The sequence below is a fragment of the Pan troglodytes genome, chromosome 19, assembly GCF_028858775.2.
Source record: "Pan troglodytes isolate AG18354 chromosome 19, NHGRI_mPanTro3-v2.0_pri, whole genome shotgun sequence".
Classification (NCBI taxonomy): Eukaryota; Metazoa; Chordata; class Mammalia; order Primates; family Hominidae; genus Pan; species Pan troglodytes.
Window position 1 is genome coordinate 82,126,462 of NC_072417.2, and position 20,045 is coordinate 82,146,506.

General features: G+C 34.8%; 1 protein-coding gene across 1 annotated transcript in view; it reads right to left on the reverse strand.

Moving 5' to 3' along the window:
- The window catches only part of ABCA10 (ATP binding cassette subfamily A member 10), an 80,688-nt gene that overhangs the window by 3,046 nt on the left and 57,597 nt on the right, over nt 1-20,045 (reverse strand). Inside the window, 12 exon segments of the mRNA XM_063799246.1 lie at nt 1,826-1,966; nt 2,145-2,264; nt 3,081-3,175; nt 3,247-3,322; nt 3,607-3,785; nt 4,011-4,104; nt 4,796-4,911; nt 5,580-5,700; nt 6,607-6,698; nt 13,825-13,905; nt 14,712-14,796; nt 14,798-14,826. Coding sequence (XP_063655316.1) covers nt 1,826-1,966; nt 2,145-2,264; nt 3,081-3,175; nt 3,247-3,322; nt 3,607-3,785; nt 4,011-4,104; nt 4,796-4,911; nt 5,580-5,700; nt 6,607-6,698; nt 13,825-13,905; nt 14,712-14,796; nt 14,798-14,826 — 1,229 coding nt within the window.

A 20,045-nucleotide genomic window follows, 5' to 3' on the forward strand; every position in this document is an offset into this window, starting at 1 on the left:
AAAAAGTTATAACAACAAAAATCTGGTTGCCTCTAATTTTATGTTAAAGATAAATTCTGAGAAATAGCTCTGATTAAGAATCTTTCCCACTCAGCCTGCACTTTGTTATTGTGCTATATTTCTTACTTACTCTCAAAAAGCAACCTTTCTAGAATGTTTACCTTTCCCCTCTCTCATAGGAGAGATTGAGATTTAATTTTCAATCTCTCCTATAAGAATTAAAATATGTTAAACTCTCTCCTGCTAAAAAAAAATTTTTTTCTTGACCTTCAGACCCCCTTTCATGTTGCACAATCCAAGGAACACTCTTCAGTCCTCATTTTGCAAACTTTTCAAAAGCATTAAATAAAATTGTACACACCCTCCTTAAAACAAACATACTCTTTCTCTCTTAGCTTCTGAGACAACCACACTTAAACGATTTTCCTTCTAACTCTCTAGGCCTGCACTGCTTAATAGAGTAGCTATTAAATCCATGTGGCTATTTAAATTTAAAGTAATTAAAATAAATAAAATTGAAAATTCAACTCCTCATTCACACCAGCCACATCTGAAGTACTCAGTAGCTACGTATGTGTAGTGACTACCATCCTAGACAGCACAGAAAGGACATTTTCATTATCACAAAAATTCTACTGGCCAGTGCTGTTCTAGATACTCCTCAGTCTTTGTTGGTATGGTTGTGGTGGTACTGTCCACACAGGAAGATTTATTTTCTTCCTCAATCCCATCTCAAAGCTGAGAGCTCCTGGGGTTCATCCGACTTCCTATCTCTCTTGTTGGCCTCAACATTCTCCTAGTTTAGTGGTCTTCTATATGGTAAAAAAAAATCCCCCACTTTGTTTGTTGCCAGACCAGATCTCAATGACCTCTTCCTTCTCTTGTGAGCCACAGGTCTACATCTCTTACTTTGGCATCTCCACTTGGATATCTCTTTACACATCAACTACATGAGCTTTTGTTTCATCCTTGACATTTGTAGAATTCATTCTTGACCTAAGTTCTTTAAATGTGCTGTTTCCTGGAAACAGTGTCTGTTACTCCCACTCTTCAGCTGACCAAACCCTGCTCAGTCTTAAAGTCCTACCTCAATGTCATATCCTCATTTATTTGTATCTTCATTTGCTTAATATCTTCACCTCCAAAAGGAAGAACCTTGTCTATTTTGTTGACTATTCAATACACAGCCGGCAGCAGATAATACGTGTTCAATAAATATAACAAATATTATAAAAATAAATGAGTAGAAATGGTATACAAGAAAATTCTGTTCATCTTTCAATTAAATTCAGTCTCATTCTGCTATTCACAAAGGTTTGATTACCATTACTTGTAACCCATGGTTGACCACATACAACTTTAAAAGAAACATTGGGAGGATCAAATGATTTATAATTGAATAATTTAGGATAGAGTCAATCCTTCTCAAGCATGGAAGTCTGTGTTACGGAGCTCTTGATGCAATTTATATTCAGCAAAATCCTGTAGGTGAAAGCATTGTTTTCATTGTCTATTTTTAAAAAATCATTAAAAAGTTGATAGTTTAATTTGTCTGTACTTTGTTCTTAATCTCCAAGCCATTCCACCATTTACACACATATATGAATGCACACACACACACCATTCACCTTTTCTGAGGTCTAAAACACTCACTGAAAATAACTGTTTAGTTTTTGTAACGCATCCTAGCAATCCTCAAACAGGTTGTTTTGTGATGAATAAGTCCACTCTGCCTTTCTCTTCCGGTTTAGACTAGCACAAAACTGATTGATGCTAATACTGGAAAACACTCATACTTGTCACTCAAACCGAAAACATCCTTTACCTTTCCTGCCAAGCAGCCTGTGGGAAAAGCTTCAAAATCTCTGCGTGGAGAGCTTCCACCTGGGTAGGTTCTTTCATTTTTATTTCTAGTAAATAATCTCTACCAAACTTGTTTTTCAGATGTTGAATGGAACCAATACACCTAGTTCAGGGGAAATAAAGAAAAAATACTTGTCTCTTAATTTCTTCCTCGGTTCTCACTGTAGAGGAAGGTGTTTAATTACAGGTTAGGGAGCTGTAGAGCATCAGCTGCTCATAGCAAACTGAAACTCTCTCTATAAGAACATGCTAGTCCCATGCTGGTCAGGACAGGCACCCACCTTAGCGTTCCTGACACCACCATGGCCATACGGTCACACACAGCCTCAGCCTCTGACATGTAATGGGTGGTCAAGAGGGTGCCCCTCTCCTTGTTTTTAACGGTAGCCTGAAGTATCTGCCTAAAGATAAAGTAAGGGATTGTTTGCATTTAGAAAGTAATTTGGGGAAATAGATAAATAGAAAAAAGCAGGAAATCTAAAGAGAAAATGTTATGTTAGGATGCCAGAAACCTGTGCAACATGGTGAAACCCCATCTCCACAAAAAAAATTTAAAAATTAGCCAGGCATGGTGGCACATGCCTGTGGTCCCAGCTGCTTGGGAGGCTGAGATGAGTGGATCGCTTAAGCCCAGGAGGTCGAGGCTGCAGTGAGCTGTGATTGCACCACCGCATTCTAGCCTGGGTGATGGAGCAAGACCCTGTGTCAAGTAATACAATTAAATAAATAAATAAATAAATAAATAAATAGGCTACAAGAGAAAATCTTTGCCATAGAGAAAAAGAATAAAAATTGTGTTATATTGCCTAATGATAGTACCATATTAATAGGCTTCATAAAAAAGAAGAGTATTGGTTAAAATAATGCACTATTGGGGAAGAAAAGTAGAAAAGTTGGAGTAAAAAATACAGAAACATCATACTATATGACTTTCAATAATTGAAAAATGAAATGGAAAAATAAAAAGACAGGGGGGAAGAGGAATAAGAAAGAGAAATCCAAGCAAATATAATCAAGAGTTTATTTGGGTCTTAAAATATCTATTTTTTCCCTCCTGCAGGAATTTTGAATGCTATATTAGGTTTCACTGAATTACATAATAGAAGATGTGCACATCAAAGGTTAATGGAGCAAAATGTAACAAAGAAACAAAACAAAAACAAAAAAATCCTAGAGGTATTCTCTTGACTCTGACACTTAATATTCACTCTCCTTACCACATTTGCTGCTGCCCCTCGGGGTCCATCCCGGTGAATGGCTCATCTAGAAGCACCACTGATGGGTTCCCCAGGATGCTCAGCACAAAGCACAGCTGCAATGCAAGGAACAGCCCATGGGCACCCAGCCATGGGTGCACAGGGAAACTCCGAGCCCGGCCCATACCTTTCTCTTTATTCCCTCTGATAGAGTTTTCACAGGAGCCTTAAGTTGTTCCTGGAGCTTAAGAGCTTCCACCAATCTGACAAAAAACAGTGTGATTATACATGAAGTATATGGCAAATGGACCTATCTAAAACAACTGTAGGAAACTCTAAGCACTATTATTCTAGATAGTAAATTTAAGCTTCCTTAACATTTTCATAAATGCTAAATCTTATGATTTGGTTCTTATTCAGGTATTTGAATCATTTTATTTGCATGAAAATTTAAAGACATTGTTTATAATTTCCTTTTAATATATAATGAAGAAATGACATATTTTCCCCTTCCTCCTGCTACAAATTGTGAGACTTCTCTCTGTACCGTGAAATACTGAGAGCAGCATCTTCTTTGCCCAGTCCTTTCACAGCTGCATACAACTCCAAGTGCTCTTTCATTGTAAGCTTGGGCCACAGTGAGTACTCCTGAGGGCAGTACCCCAAGAACTTGAGGCTGTTGTCATGCTGTTGCCTTACTGATGCTCTGCTGCCTTGTAACACCACCTACACAAGACAATGAATGTCAGATCCACCTTTGGTTTTTGCTCCAATCCCCCTTCTACTAAAGGAGATAAAAGTGGCCATTAAGCTACAATATTTTTTGAATACGCAAGAGAAATTTTATAAATTCTTTCATCTATTTTTTAAAAAGATATTTGATTTACTGATAGGAATAATAGAAAGATGTCATCAATATTTAAAATAAAATTTCCTTCACATGTCACATACCACTCCTGCAGTTGGCTTTGTGCACCCAGTTATCATTTTAATGGAAGTACTTTTACCAGCTCCATTGTGTCCTAGTAATCCCAAAACTTCACCTGGAAGAAAGAGTCACCATCAATATTTGAATTTTCAAGGTTGACTAATCTAAAATTGCTTGGTTGGTTGCATAACATTTTGAAACAAAATGACTTTTTTTTTTTTTTTTTTCAGAGACAGAGTTTTGCTCTGTTGCCTAGGCTGGACTGTGGTGGTGTAATCATTGCCTGCTGCAGCCTCGATCTCCTGGGATCAAGCGATCTTCCTGCATCAGTCTCCCAGGTAGCCAGAACTACATGCATGCACCACCACACCCAGCTAATTTTTAAATTTTTTGTAGAGATGGAGTCTTGCTATGTTGCCCAGGCTGGTCTCGAAATCCTGGCCTCAAGCCTCCCGCCTCAGCCTCTCAAAGCATTGGGATTAGAGGCACGAGCCACCGTGGCCACCTCAAAATAACATTTCTGAAACAAACGCTTAGTTAGCACCTTGAAAAATCTCCTGTATTACAACATTAATACAGAGAATCAGGATCTTCTTAATCCAAGACTGGGTTTCTTGCCATTTGAATTGGGACATGATTTTGAAGTAGAAAAGACTTATCTGCTGACATGTGAAGAAGTTTTATAATTACACATTAACCAGGATATATGAACAGTCTCAATGAATAAAAATTTGTCCCCTTCGTAGTCTTAAATCTAGAGAATAAGGAACATTATAATAATAATAAAAGGAACAATTGTTCAAACCTTTTTTTAACACAAAAGGAAACATTTCTGATGGCTGTTTTCTTCTTTCTTGTTGAAAAGCAACTTTTCTTTGTCTCATAATATTCCTTGTGTAAACAGCTTGCAGTTATGACTGGTTCCTGGAAAACATGACAAAGCATGATTTCCCTGTTAAATTTCAGATACTTTATGAATTGATGTTTTATTTTCCATTCCCTAGTCTATAAACCCAACTAAATTTAATGCCAGGCTGAAGAGCTTTAGCCTCTTTTTTCAAATAAAATACCCAAATGTATGTTCATAAATAAGGGCTAATTAATCAACTACTAATAAAATTAATTCCTAATCAAATACATTCCCTTTGCATTATGCTAGCAGCTATCTTTGCCCTTTCCACAATTTCATTCCCAGTTTATTCCTTATTGATTTCCATGCATTGTAAATTCATTTGCTCTTGTTCATATGCTATTCAGTTATTAATATTACAAGCATACTATAATATAAAATGAAATTGCAACTCTTGAAAAATGTGCGATTTTGCTAAAATTGATTAAAACATTCGAGAACTTGTTGATTACACTGATGAATGAGGAGCTGGAAGAGTAAGGCCCACAGAAAACTGAAGAAGAAAAAATTAAAAGAATGAGGACGGGGTAGTTACTTTTAAAGAGAATAATTTGAATATAAGCTATAAATAGAAATATTAAAGAAACTAAAGCAGCTTTTCAAAATAAAAACCAACATCTCATCAATTCTAGAGGACAAACTATCTGAGCATTTTATTAAGGGTCTAATCCCTGCTGTTCACCTCCTCCAAGTTTGGAGCAGTGAGTGCATTTGCTGCTTGGACTCTTTCAGCTTGAACATCTTCATCTTCTTCTTCGGGCTCTTCTGGATTGGGATGAGTTTCTCTACTCCGTGGAGAGATTCTACAGAGGAAATAAAATAACATAAAAATGCAATTTTGGCTGTACAACTGTTAAGAAAATGTAAACCCCTATAATTAAATTATTATCCTTTTTAAAAAAGACTATCATATCATTAATTTATTACCTACAAGATTCTTCTTGGCAGTAATAACACCTCCGGTAGCCAAGTCCCTTGAAATATTCTTTGACTATTTCTTCTCTTTAAAACATTGTATCCTATCTGTCAACTGGCTCTGTCACTTCGTTCTTTTAAATCACTCAAATGTAGACATATGGTTCTTTTAGTCTGTCACCATCCAGATCATGACCACATTCCTCATAAAAGATCATCCTAACTGGTTTTATATGGAACCAGTTTTTACTGTACCTTCTCCTTAGGGACCCATAATGGCCACAACCAGGAGAAAAGCAAGCTTTGATGCTTAAACACTACTTACAGACATGTACAGGACAAAAACTTATCTTGCCTAAAATCAGAACCTATGACTTAGAAACTATCCCTGCATCCAATCTAATTCTGTTTTCTTTTTCTGAAAATAGCACTATGCAATATGCTTAGCCAAGTGTTGGGTAGCAAATCCATTTTAATAAACTGATGTTAAATGTACTGCAATAAAGACTAAATATTTAAGATCACAACAGGAGGATTACTTGAGGTCAGGGGTTTGAGACCAATCTGAGCAATATAGCAAGATCCTGTCTCTATTTTCAAAAATAAAAACAAATAAAATTATAAATTTAAAAAGATTAAATATTTAAATTACATTCAGATCTCAATTAGTATTCTCCCAACCTGAAACCCTGTTTCTATTTTCAAAAACAAAAACAAATAAATAAATGAAATTATAAATTTAAAAAGACTAAATATTTAGATTACATTCAGATCTCAATTAATATTTTCCCAACCTGAAAACTGGGTCTTTATTCATTATTTCATTTCCATACTTCATTTCCAGACACCTTATGACAAAAAGGAAAATAACACTCTGAAGGTATGGCTAAAAGAAAAGAAAAATAATCAGAATTAGCATCACCATGGCATTCACACTCAATGGTCAATATTTGTCCATTTTTTTGTCACAGAAGATTTGATCATTTTCTTATAAATTTGACAAGCAACTTGTAAAATACTTCTCATGTGGAAGAAAGGTTTATTCAAACTCACCCTCCCACTGAGAAAGAATTAAAAAGCCCACATTAATTTTTTAAAAAACTTTTAAAAAGCATAGAAGAGCTAATAAAATAGTATGGGCTTTTAAAGCCAAATCTAAATGAATACAGGAGATAGGTTTAGCCCCAAAGCAACTCTTGTCCTAGAGTTATTCTTTATCCTTGAAATACTCAAACTTCCGTTTTCATGCCATGTCCAGGAGCAGAAGACAGAAGAAACTGTTGAAGCAGAGAGTCTTCCCCAAGTAAGGGGTAGATAGGTCACTCTTTCTCTAATAAAGGATGGACCTCAAAGGGTTATATTTTTAGTGAGGGGTGAAAAGAACCCTCAGGATATTGCTAACATCATTGCCTTAAGTGCTCATCATGGAAAGAGAAAGTGAAGGTGGAAATACAAGCCAGCTTTTACACAGACTTGGAGCCCAAATTCACATCGCTGGATGGTCAAAACAAAACCTCAAGCCTAGGACATGGTTTAACACGGTACCAGACTGGTAGTGTCCCTGTGAACTTGACAGAAGCAAACAAAATGTAATAGTTATCCCAGAAACAGACTCTACATATATAGGCAACTGATATATGAATAGAAGTAGCTCTGAATATCAATGGGAAAGGCACAGACCTTTCAATAAACAGTTGTCTCAACTGCTGGGACAACTGGACATCCTTAAAGATAGAAATAAAACAAGCCCACAGGAAAAAAAAATGAATTTTAGATGATTGAAGACATAAATGTGAAAGGGAAATATAAATATTTTAGAAAATAATATAAAATAATATCTTCTTGACCTTAGGGAGGGGGAGATTTCTTAAACATTACAGAATATAAAATAAAATTTATTAATTTTTAATGGTTTTATTTAAAATAAATTAATCATTCTTAACAGAGGCTCACAGGCTTTGAGAAGATTCCAGATTCATTCTTGATAAATACTAGAAACAAACAAAAGACAAAAGCTCTCAGTAACTCAGGAATTGAGGGATTTAGTAAGATAAACAGTTTATATTTTTAAAAGTTACTATGATGATAATGGTTAAGCACTAAGAAAATTCTCAGTAAAATCAGAAACAATGTAAGGGTGCCTTCTTGCAACAATGTTAGTGTTAGTGGATGATTTTTAGAGATTCAAGCCAATGTCATAAAGCAAGAATATATAATGCAGTATATATTTTCAAAATAAAAATATAATTATTTCATAACATGGTTGTTTCACCGGAAAATGCAAGATAAGAATCTGAAAAAAAATTGGAAATAAGAAAATTCAGTAAGGTAAACTGATATAAGATAATTGTACAAGAATTTTATATTTTTGTATAGAAACCTAGCTAGAACGTGCAATGGGAACAAAATTTTATGGCAAATAAATAAATACATAAATAAATGTAACTGAATATACACAAAAGGGAAATAAAGTAAAAATATAAAATAAAATACTAAAGTATATAAAATAAACCTTAAATGCAGATAAACCTTTAAACATAAATATTTTCAACTCACAAATACTGCTCTAGCAAAATAAACATTAACAATAATGTCCATAAAAGTCCACATACCAGTTTCTGGCACTTGACTGCATTCTAATTTTCATCAATAAAATTGAGTAGGAAAATAGAAAAGTTTTGAAAAATTAGGATGATAGGACATACGTATCATTTTGAATTGATCAAAATATATAAAGCTACCATAATTAAAACAATGTAGTCCTGACACTGATGTAAACAAATGGATCAATGGGGAGAATATCAACACAATCAGTCCATAGATATAAGCAAATTTAATACTGATAAAGATGTCATTTCATGTTGGAAGACATAAAATGGAGTATTCATAAATGGCATTGAGATAACTAAATGCCCTTTTTTGGAAAAACTTAAAATACAAAGGTTAGTCTATATCTAAAAACAAATCATAAAATATATCCAGAGGATTAAACATTTAAGTATTTTAAGAAACAGCAAAAATTATAAAACAGGAAAGGGTGACCCACATTCAGAAAAAAAAATTAGTTAACAGAAATTGGTTTTGAGTGTTATCAAAGATGTACAAAAGCTACTATACATTCACTAAACTAAATAAAGTCATATTTCAAAAATTAAAGTAAAATATGACTCAAATACAGACTTTCTATTATATAATTGATCTGAAGAACAGGCAGAAAAATGATGAGCAATAAATAAACAGAGCCTCAAAGATTATCAAGCATACCAAATATATGTAATGGTAGTTCCAAAAAGATAGGGGAGAGAGAAAGAACAGAAAATTTTTTTTAAGAAATGATGGCCCAAAACTTCCAAAATTTGTTTTAAAAAATATTCATATACACATTCAAGGAGCTTAACAAATCACAGGTAAGATAATTACAACAAGATCCATATCTAGACACATCAGAGTCAGATTGCTGAAAATCAAAGGCAGAGAAAACAGTAAGTGGGAGAGGACTCATCACTCAGAGAGAAGTAACAATACAATTTCTTCTCTTCAGAAACAATGGAGGCCAGGAGAAAGTGTGATGATGTAATCAAAGAACTGAAAGAAAAAAATGTATCCAAAAATTGTATATCCAGTAAAATAATTTTTCAAAATAAAATCATTCCCAAGTTGTTCCAAATTGCCTTAATGTGGCCATCATTACATTAAAAAGGGAGACAATAAAATAAATAAATCAGCTATAAAATTTTTATTTTAAAATAGACCAATGGTATAGAATAGAAAACCCAGAAATAAACCCTCCCATATATGCTCAAATAATCTTCAACAAGGGTGCCAAGACCACTCAATGTGAAAAAGACAATCTCTTCAACAAATAGTGCTAAGAAAACTGATGTCAATATGTAAAAGAATGAAGTGGAGGCCTTATATTATACACAAAATTAACTCAAAATGGATCAAAGACCTAAATGGAAGACCTAAAACTATAAAACTCATAGAAAAAAACTTCATAAAATTGGACTAGACAGCGATTTATTCAATACGACACTAAAAACACAAACAACAAAACCAAAAATAGACAAATGTGTTTGCATCAAATTAAAATATTCTGTGCATCAAAGGACACAACTGACATGGTGAAAAGATAACCTACAGAATACAAGAAAACATTTTCAAATCATATATCTGATAAGGAGTTAATATTCAGAATATATTTTTAAAACTCCTACAACTCAGTAACAACAAAAATTCAAATAACCCAATTTAAAAATGGGCAAATAATGGCCGGGCACGGTGGCTCATGCCTGCAATCCCAGCACTTTGGGAGGCTGAGGCAGGTGAATCATGAGGTCAGGAGATTGAGACCATCCTGGCCAACATGGTGAAACCTCCACTCTACTAAAAATACAACAATTAGCTAAATGTGGTAGCATGCACCCATAGTCCCAGCTATTCAGGAGGCTGAAGCAGGAGAATCACTTGAACCCAAGAGGCGGAGGTTGCAGAGAGCCGAGATTGCACCACTGCACTCCAGCCTGGTGACAGAGCAAGACTCCAGAAAAACAAACAAACAAACAAAAAAACCAAATAACTTGAATAAATATTTCTCCAAAGAAGATATATAAATGGCCAACATTAAATGTCAATGAAACGCAAATGAAAACCACAATGGCATACCACCTCACATCCATTAGGATGACTACTATATAAAAAAATAAGTGTTGGTAAGGATGTGGAGAAATTGGAACTCTTGTACACTGTTGGTGAGACTGCAAAATGGTGCAATTTCTATGGAAAACAGTATGGAGGTTCCTCAAAAAATAAAACTAGAACTACCATATAATTCAGCACTCCCACTTCTGGGTATTTATCCAGAAGAACTGAAAGTAGCATCTTGAAAAGAGATTAACACACCCAAGTTCATAGCTTACAATAGCCAAGAGGTAGAAGTAATGCAAATGTTTATTGACAGAATGAATAGATTTTTTAAATTATGGTATATACATACAATTCAATATTATTCAACCTTAAAAAGGAGTGAAATCTTGACATATGTCTCAACATGGATAAACCTTGAGAACATTATACAGAGTGAAATAAGCTAGTCACAAAAAGACAGATACTTTATGATTTCATGTATATAAGATATATAAAGTAGTAAAATTTATAGAAGCAGAAAGTAGAATGGTGATTACCGGTTTGGGCAAAGGGGAAAAGGGAAATTGTTTAATGGCTATACAGTTTCAGATTTACAAGATTAAAAGTTCTGGAGATTCTTCTCACAACATTGTAAATATGCTTAAAAAACGGAACTATACATTTAAAAATCATAAGGATGGTAAATTTTATGTTACGTGTCTTTTTATTACAATTTGAAAAGCTGAAAAAACTTATATGTGAAAAATAATTGCAGTTGTTTTTACCACCACAGGTCACTGACTAGAAACAAATAGGTAAATAGCCATGAAGTATAATGTGGTGGGATGTGATGAAAGCCGCTTCTAGGCCTGGCCGTTAAAACAAGGGGACTTCAAAAATACCATGAAAAATTCATATGATGAAAAACCTATGTGTGGATTTCAAATTTGGGGGGCAACAAAATAAACTCATCCTAACTTCTTATAACATGTTTGAACAGGATCTGGTTTGAGGTACTAAGAAGGGTACATTCATTTGAAAATAGGTACATTCATTTGAAAAGAGCCCCTATCAGAACATGAATTCTGCTAAAACTGAAGCAAGAACAAACATCAAGTGTATGGAGAAGCTTGGAAGGAAGAATGGTGAAATCATCGATGCTGTAAAAAAGTTTATGAGGGCAATGGCCCAAAGAAATTAGCAACTTACAGATGGTTAAGTGGTTTTAAGAAGGAACAAGACAATGTTGAAAATAAGTCCTATAGCAGCAGACCATCCACATCAATTTGAGAGGAAAAAATTCATCTCTTTCATCTCCTAATTGAAGAGGACTGACAATTAACAGCAGAAACAATAGTCAAATCACAAACATCTCAATTGATTCAATTCACATAATTCCGATTGAAAAATTAAAGTTAATCAAACTTTCTACTTAGTGCAGGACAAAACTGTTGTGTCCAGGTTAGCAGAAGACAAGAGCAGAGCATTCAATGGAGATTTTAAACACATGGGATTGAGATTCTGAAGCAATTTTTTTGAATAACTGTTTACAGGAAATAAAACATGGCTTTACCAGTATGATTCTGAAGACAAATCACAATCAAAACAATGGCTACCAAAAGGTAGAGGTGGGTCCAGTTAAAGCAAAAGTGAATTAGTCAACAGCAAAGGTCATGGGCAACAGTTTTTTGGATGCTCAGGGCATTTTGTTTGTTGACTTTCTGGAGGGACAAAGAATGATAACATCTGCTTATTATGAGAGTGTTTTGAGAAAGTTAGACAAACATCCAGGAAATCTTTACTAGAAGGTCCTTCTCCATCATGGCAATGTTCCTGCTCATTTCTCTCATCAAACAAGGGCAATTCTGTGAGAGTTCCTTTGGGAAATTATTGAGGGGTATCCACCTACAGTTCTGATTTGGCTCCTTCTGAATTCTTTTTGTTTCCTAATCTTAAAATATATGTAAATGGCACCCATTTTTGTTCAGTTAGTAATGTAAAAGATACTTCAATGACAAGGTTAAATTCCCAGGATCCTCAGTTCTGTAGGAATGAACTAAATGATTGGTATCGTTGCTTACAAAAGTGTCCTCACTTTGATGGGGTTTATGTTGAAAAAATTACATATATACATATACATATATATATACACACATATATGAGACGGAGTCTCTCTCTGTTGCCCAGGCTGGAGTGCAATGGCACAATCTCAGCTCACTGCAACCTCCATCTCCTGGCTCAATCGATTCTCCTGCCTCAGCCTCCCGAATAGCTGGAATTACAGGCACATGCCACCACGCCCAGCTAATTTTTGTATTTTTAGTAGAGATGGGGTTTCACCATGTTGCCCAGGCTGGTCTTGAATTCCTGACCTCAGGTGGTCCACCCACCTCGGCTTCCCAAAGCGCTGGGATTACAGGCGTGAGTCACTGCACCTGGCCAAAATTTATATTTTTTTATTTTCAACTTTTAGTTCCATTTTCCCATGAGGATTTTGGAGTCCCATCTTGTCTAATGTTCTAACCTTTTCTTCCACTGCAAAGGCAACCCTGAAGATTGAGGGGTGTCAAAAAGCACAGCCACCAAATGGAGGTAGGCAGCCAAATACACAATAGAATTTATTTGAAAAATAAATCCCTATTAAGTCTTGAAGGTTCCAGGGTTTGTTTGCTGTGTCAGAGTTGCAATGAACATATATTCCCCAGCTGGACAACTGTATGCCTTTAGAATTCAATGGTCAATTAAAAATGACTATATATGGAACATCTCTGCATGTATTTACAAAACAGGAAAAATATACATTCATTATACAAAGACCCAGGTAAAAATGTATAAAAGTTTATAAATCAAAACAAATTTAGAGGTTTCTTCCTTGATAAACTGCTGTTCTGCTATTAAAGAGGAAACAAGAGGTGTGCAAACAAGAGTATGTTTCCTCCTTCTGCCTCATTTACCATAATACACAGAAATAACATTTATATTTTGTTTCACTGTCTTTCCCCACTATAAAATTCCATTTAATTTTTCTCCTTTCCTCCTCATTATTCAAATTAGTTGTTATTAACACATATTTACTTGATTCTGAGCCATACACCATATGCTGCATTTCTTACATACTGCCTCAAATTGTCTTTGGATACATATCAACAATGTCTATCACAATAACAGCAACCAAACCTTTAAATGTTCTAGTATGTATTATATTATCTGTGAATCTATTTTTAAAATATCTTTAGTTCTTGCTGCCATTATATTGGAATGGAAAATACAGAAAGAGTAGGTATTTTAAGACATTTAAATTTGGCATACCTTGAATAAGATTTCACGGGGCTATGAATCTTATGCAATATATATATATATATATTTAGGTAGAAAATGTTCCTTACTATTAAGGTTGTTAAAAGAATGGTTTTATTGACTTCATTTATTCTATTGTCCAGACTGTCCAAGTTTCTCATAAAGTCGAGCTGAAAAAAAACCCAACAGTTAAATGCAAGTTTCTCTATAAATATAAAACTTACACATTAAATACACCCACATTATACTTGATGTTCTATGGGACAACAGTAAGTATTCCATGAATTGAGATGAGAAGAGTTGTTTTCTGATGCTAAAGTCTACTGATGACCTGACATCTTTCCTTAGTTATGACCTCCAACACTGTTTATTTTCCAATTGTATGTAATAGGGATTTCCAAGTTTCTTTTTAGTGGGAGTGACAAAGTACAGAACTATGAAGTAGGCAAGATTTGCCCACAGTTCCCCAAAATTCTCAGTGGTATTTAGTTTCTGTCAGAAGTGGTTAATAGAATCATATTTTCTTTCCCTCACTCACAAGTCATACACTCCAAAAGCAATTTATTGACACTAAGTAGTATGCAATCAATAAGCCCAATAAGATTTTAGACATTGATCAACATTGAAATGAAAAACTTCTATCCCCTGGCAAGATGGATTCACCACAAGAGAGCATGTTTTATAACAATGGAAAAGTTTTAGTCCTGTCTCAGAATCACCTCTGGAATTCATAAACCACGGTTGGGCTTCCTGCTGTATTTCTGCATGGATTGACCCTCTTCCTGCTAGTATGAATAGTGATCTCAGCAAATTTGACAGCTTTCAATTTTATACAGCTTTAAAATCTTATTTTTAGAATTTATCAGCATTGAATAACTTCAAAATTTTATAAATGCACCTGTTCCGACAATGGGTAAGGATTTTATTAATGGGCTACAAGGTCAAGACTGGAGACACAGTAGGTAACACTGCTTACCTGGATCAATAACATGACATACCCCAGCAAAGTGAAGGAAGGTATGAAAATCATGCACAAAATTAAGTTGAGTTTTTCATATTGATACCATAATTGTGGATACACATATTAAGATCTAGAAAAAAATCCAGAAGTATTATAATTTTCTCAGTTATATTTGATATCTTAAGATATTTCCTGTGAATAACCTGTTTTCCTGGGAGATACTGCCATTTTCAACTTTTACCTCACAGATAGAAATATTCTTAGGATATCCTCTTTAGGAAGTCTCAAACTTTCACTGCAACTAAAACATAGGATTACAATAAGGTCTGTCATAAATACCTTAAAGATTTTGCACTACCCAGTAGGGATAAACAGCAACAATAAAAGAAGGTGATATAACATTATTTGTCTATTATAATAAATCTTAATATGTTTTCAGTACAAGGATACAGTGAAGAATTAACTGATGATGTGACTTGGGAACTTAAAAGGCAAAATAAACTTTGAGGTCGGTGTTTATTGCCATATCTAAGCAGTCAGAGAAATGTAAGAATTATCAGTCTTGATATCCAAGGTAGGAATATTGAACAGTTTAGAACATTCCCAGAGGTAAATTATATGGTTGTCACTTTAAAGGGCAGCCCATATCCCCACTCAGACTGTTAGTCGTTTCCTAAAATGGCTCCCTGGCTCCAGTTCTTCTGCCATTCAAAATTCATATGACATTCCAAAGAGTATATACAGTTAACTCTTGAATAACATTAGTTTATTGTAGGTGGATTTTTTTCAATAAATATGTTAGAAATTTGGGGGAAGATTTGTGACAATTTGAAAACCTCACAGATGAACCACATTGTCTAGACATATTGAAAAAAATTAAAGAAAAATTAGGTATATCATGAATGCATAAAATATATGTAGATATTAGTCTATTTTGTCATTTACCACTGTAAACTATAAACAAATCTATTATGAAAAGTTAAACTATATCAAAACATGCATAGAAACTCTTACATACCATACATGTTGCCATTAGCAATCAAGAAAAATGTAAACATAAAGATGCAGAATTAAATCATGACTGCATAAAATTAACTGTAGAACACACTGTACTACTGTAATAATTTTGTAGTCACCTCATGTTGCTACTGTGATGAGCTCAAGTGTTGTAAATATTCCCTTAAAATGCTGTGTGAGGCTAATCATCTTATTCTCAAGCAAATGGCATATCTCAGTAAAAAGTGGCTTCTCATGGTTCTTGCAGATCTTTCATTGTGTTTAGTGCAATACCATAAACTTTGAATAATACCATAGGACCTAGGAATTGCCACTAGTGATTCCAGAAGTTCTCCCAAGAAGCAGAGAAAAGTCATGAGATTACAAAAAAAAAAAAGGTTGAATTGCTTGATATGTACCATAGATTGGGGTCTGCAGTTGCAGTTGCCTGCCATTTTGAAATAAATAAATCCAGTGTAAGGACGATTGTAAAATAAGAAAAGGATATTTATGCATCTGTCACTGTAGCCACACCAGCAGGCACAAAAACCTTGCACTTTTTTTGAAATACTTTTTTATCTCACATTGATGATCCAACTTTCATACCTATAGGCTTTAATACAATTTGAGAAAAAGTGAAGTCATTATATGACAACTTAAATAAAAGGTTAAAGATCTAAAGCTGGAGAATGTAATGCCCTCAAAGGATGCTTTGTTAATTTTAGAAAGAGGTTTAACTTAAAAAATGTCAAGATAACAGAGAAAGCAGCTTCTGCCAATCAAGAGGCAGCAGACAAGCTCCCAGATGCTATTAATAAAATCATTGAAGAGTAAGTGTATCTGCCTGAACGCGTTTTTAATGCAGATGGAAGTGCCCTATTCTGGGGGGAAAAATGCCACAAAGGACACTGATTAGTAGAAAACAGAATCAAGCACCAGGATTTAACGTAGAAAAGGATAGGCTATTTGTGCAAATGCAATTGGGTTGATGATCAGTACTGCCATTATCTATAAAAGCTGATAACACTCAAGACTTGAAGGGAAAAGATAAACACCAATTGCCAGTCTTTTGGTTATACAACAAGAAGGCCTGGACAATGAGAACCCTTTTTCTGGATTAGTTCCATGGATGCTTTGTCCCTAAAGTCAGCAAGTATCTTGCCAGTAAGGAACTGCCTTTTAAAGTTATTTTGCTACTGGACAGCACCCTTGCTAACCCAGAACCATGTGAGTTCAACACTGACGGCAACAAAGCGGTCTGCTTGCTCCCAAACACATCTCTAATCCAACCTCTAGATCAGGGGTCATAAGAACTTTTCAGGCTCATTACACACAGTACTCTATGGAAAGGATTGTCAACATCATAGAAGAGAACCCAATAGAGAGAACATATGAAAGTCTGGAAGGATTCCACCATTGGAGATGCCATTGTTATAGAAAGAGCTGTGAAAGCCATCAAGCCTGAAACAATAAATTGCTGCTGAAGAAAACTGTGTCCAGATGTTGTGCATGACTTCACAGGATTTACAATAGAACTAAACACAGAAATAAAAAAGAGATTGTAGATAGGGCAAATAGGGTGGGGAGTGAAGGGTTTCAAGACCTGGATCTTGGAGAAATTCAATAACTAATAGACACCACACCAGAGAAATTAACACAAGACAATTTGATGGAAAGGAGGGTTTCCATTGCCAGATGATGAGAAAGAAGATGTAGAAGAAGCAGTGCCAGAAAAAGAATTGACATTAGACAATCTGAAAGAAGGATTCTGATTATTCAAGGTTCCTTTTGACTTATTTTATGACATGGAATCTTCTATGATACAGGCACTGAAACAAAAGCAAACAGAGGGAAAAGGATTGGAGCTATATGGAGATATTTTTGGAGAAATAAAAAAGCAAAAAGTAAGACAGAAATTATAATATATTTCTGTAAAGTTACACCAAGTGTGTCTGTCTCTCCCGCCTCCCCTTCCACCTCTTCCACCTCTGACACCCCTAAGACAGCAAGACCAACTCCTGCTCTACCTTCTCTTCCTTCTTGGCCTACTTAATATGAAGACAACAAGAATGAAGACCAAGAATGATAATCCACCTCTACTTAAGGAATAGTAAATATATCTTTCTTATGACTTTCTTAATAACATTTTCTTTTCTCTAGCTTACTTTATTGTGAGAATACAGTATATAATATATATATACAAAATACACGTTAAGCAACTATGTTATCAGTAAGATTTCAGTCAACAATAGGCTATGAGTAGTTAAGTTTTAGAGAGTCAAAAGTTACACATGAATTTTCAATTGCATGGGGGTAGGGGGTTGGTGCCTCTTACTCCGACGTTGTTCAAGGGTCAAATATATTTTGATTTGAACAGGAATCATTCTCTTTTATATTCCATTGAATGTAAGTCCTCTGATTGCAGAAAATTTGTTTTGTTCATGGTTATATCCCAAGCAAAGTATCTGGCACATAGGAAGATACAATCAATATGAATGAATGAATAAATATTGGGAAGGGCAAAGAATAAGGAGGATATCTATTTCTCTGTTTTTATTCACCAAATAATCAAAAAATATGCATATTAACAGTGCAGTTGATACAAAACACTTTGTTAAATAGTTACTGTAGTTACAGGAATAAAATTGGAGGAAGAAAAGGAAGATGACACGGTTTGGCTCTGTCTCCCAACCAAATCTCATCTTGTAGCTCCCATAATTCCCATGTGTTGTGGAAGGGACCCAGTGGGAGATGACTGAGTTATGATGGCAGGTCTTTCCTGTGCTGTTCTCATGATAGTGGATGGGACCAACAAGATCTGATGGTTTTCAAAACAGGAGTTGCCCTGCACAAGCTCTCTCTTTGCCTACTGCCATCCATGTAAGATGTGACTTGATCCTCCTTGCCTTCTGCCATGATTGTGAGGCTTCCCCAGCCACATGGAACTGTGAGTTCTCCATTAAGCCTCTTTGTAATCTTGGGTATATCTTTATCAGCAGTGTGAAAACAGACTAATACAGAAGAAGAGGATAATAATTCCTATTGAGTACTTCATGAACATTTACTATTTATCAAATATTTTAATGAGCAGTTTACCAGCACCATAATAGTTTATGCTCTTTTAAAATCTCAATCCTAAAACACTAGAAAGTACTACTGTTATTATACATATATTCTGATGTTTAAATAACTGAACCTCAAAAGAACTGAAATAATGTGTTCAATTTCTTATAGCTACTAAGTGTCAGACCATTGAGGATTAAAACCTGGGGCTATCTAACTCTAGAGCCAAAATTCTTAATCATTATACTTTCCTAAGGGATATTGTATCAGTCAACTGTCCATACATCAAGTCAATATATAATGTATTGGATACCATGAACTTATATATACAAAACAGATGTTTCTAAAAGCCTAAAACAGAGAAGCAGACATTTGTGAACTGGAAGATTCACTATGTAAAGATATCATTTCTCCCCCAAAGTAATTTATAGATTCAATGCAATCCCAATTAATATCACTTCTTGTGGAATTTGACAAGAAGATTCTAAAAAGTGCACGCAAATGCAAAGAATCAAAAACAGCCAAGATACTTAAAAAAGAACAAGGTGGGAAGGTTTGCTCTCTCAAATAAAGCTACCATAATTGAGACAGCATGGTATTGATGTACAAATAGAAAAACAGATTAATGGAAGAAATCAGAAAGGCCAGGAATAGTCTTGATTGATAACAAAGGTAGCACTGCAAAGCAGTGAGATAATGATATGGACAAGTGGATATATAAATATGATACATATCAAAAAGGCATATAAACAGTGTTTCTTCCATATGTACAAGAAAAATTTTCTGAAGGAATAAACAATATAAACTGAAATAAGCTCAGGGTTTCATCAGCTTATTTTATAAACATTGTGTATACTTCAGAATCTCCTCAAAGATTTAGTGGCCATAGTATTTGTAATTATTAAAGGTATTGCTCTAACAAAATATATAGCAATATATCTTCAGTATTCTATAAAAATTAAGTTAGATTTTCTGGCCGGGCATGGTGGTTCAATCCTGTAATCCTAACACTTTGGGAGGCCAAGGTAGGCGGGTCACCTGAGGTCAGGAGTTCAGGACCAGCCTGGCCAAGATGGTGAAACTCTGTCTTTATTAAAAATAAAAAATTCCTGGGCATGGTGGCGCACACCTGTAGTCCCAGCTACTCAGGAAGCTGAGGCAGGAGAATCACTTGAACCCGCGAGGTGAAGGTTGCAGTGAGCCGAGATCGCCCCACTGCACTCCAGCCTGGGCAACAGAGTGAGATTCCGTCTCAAAAAAAAAAAAAAAAAATTACGTTAGATTTTGTAA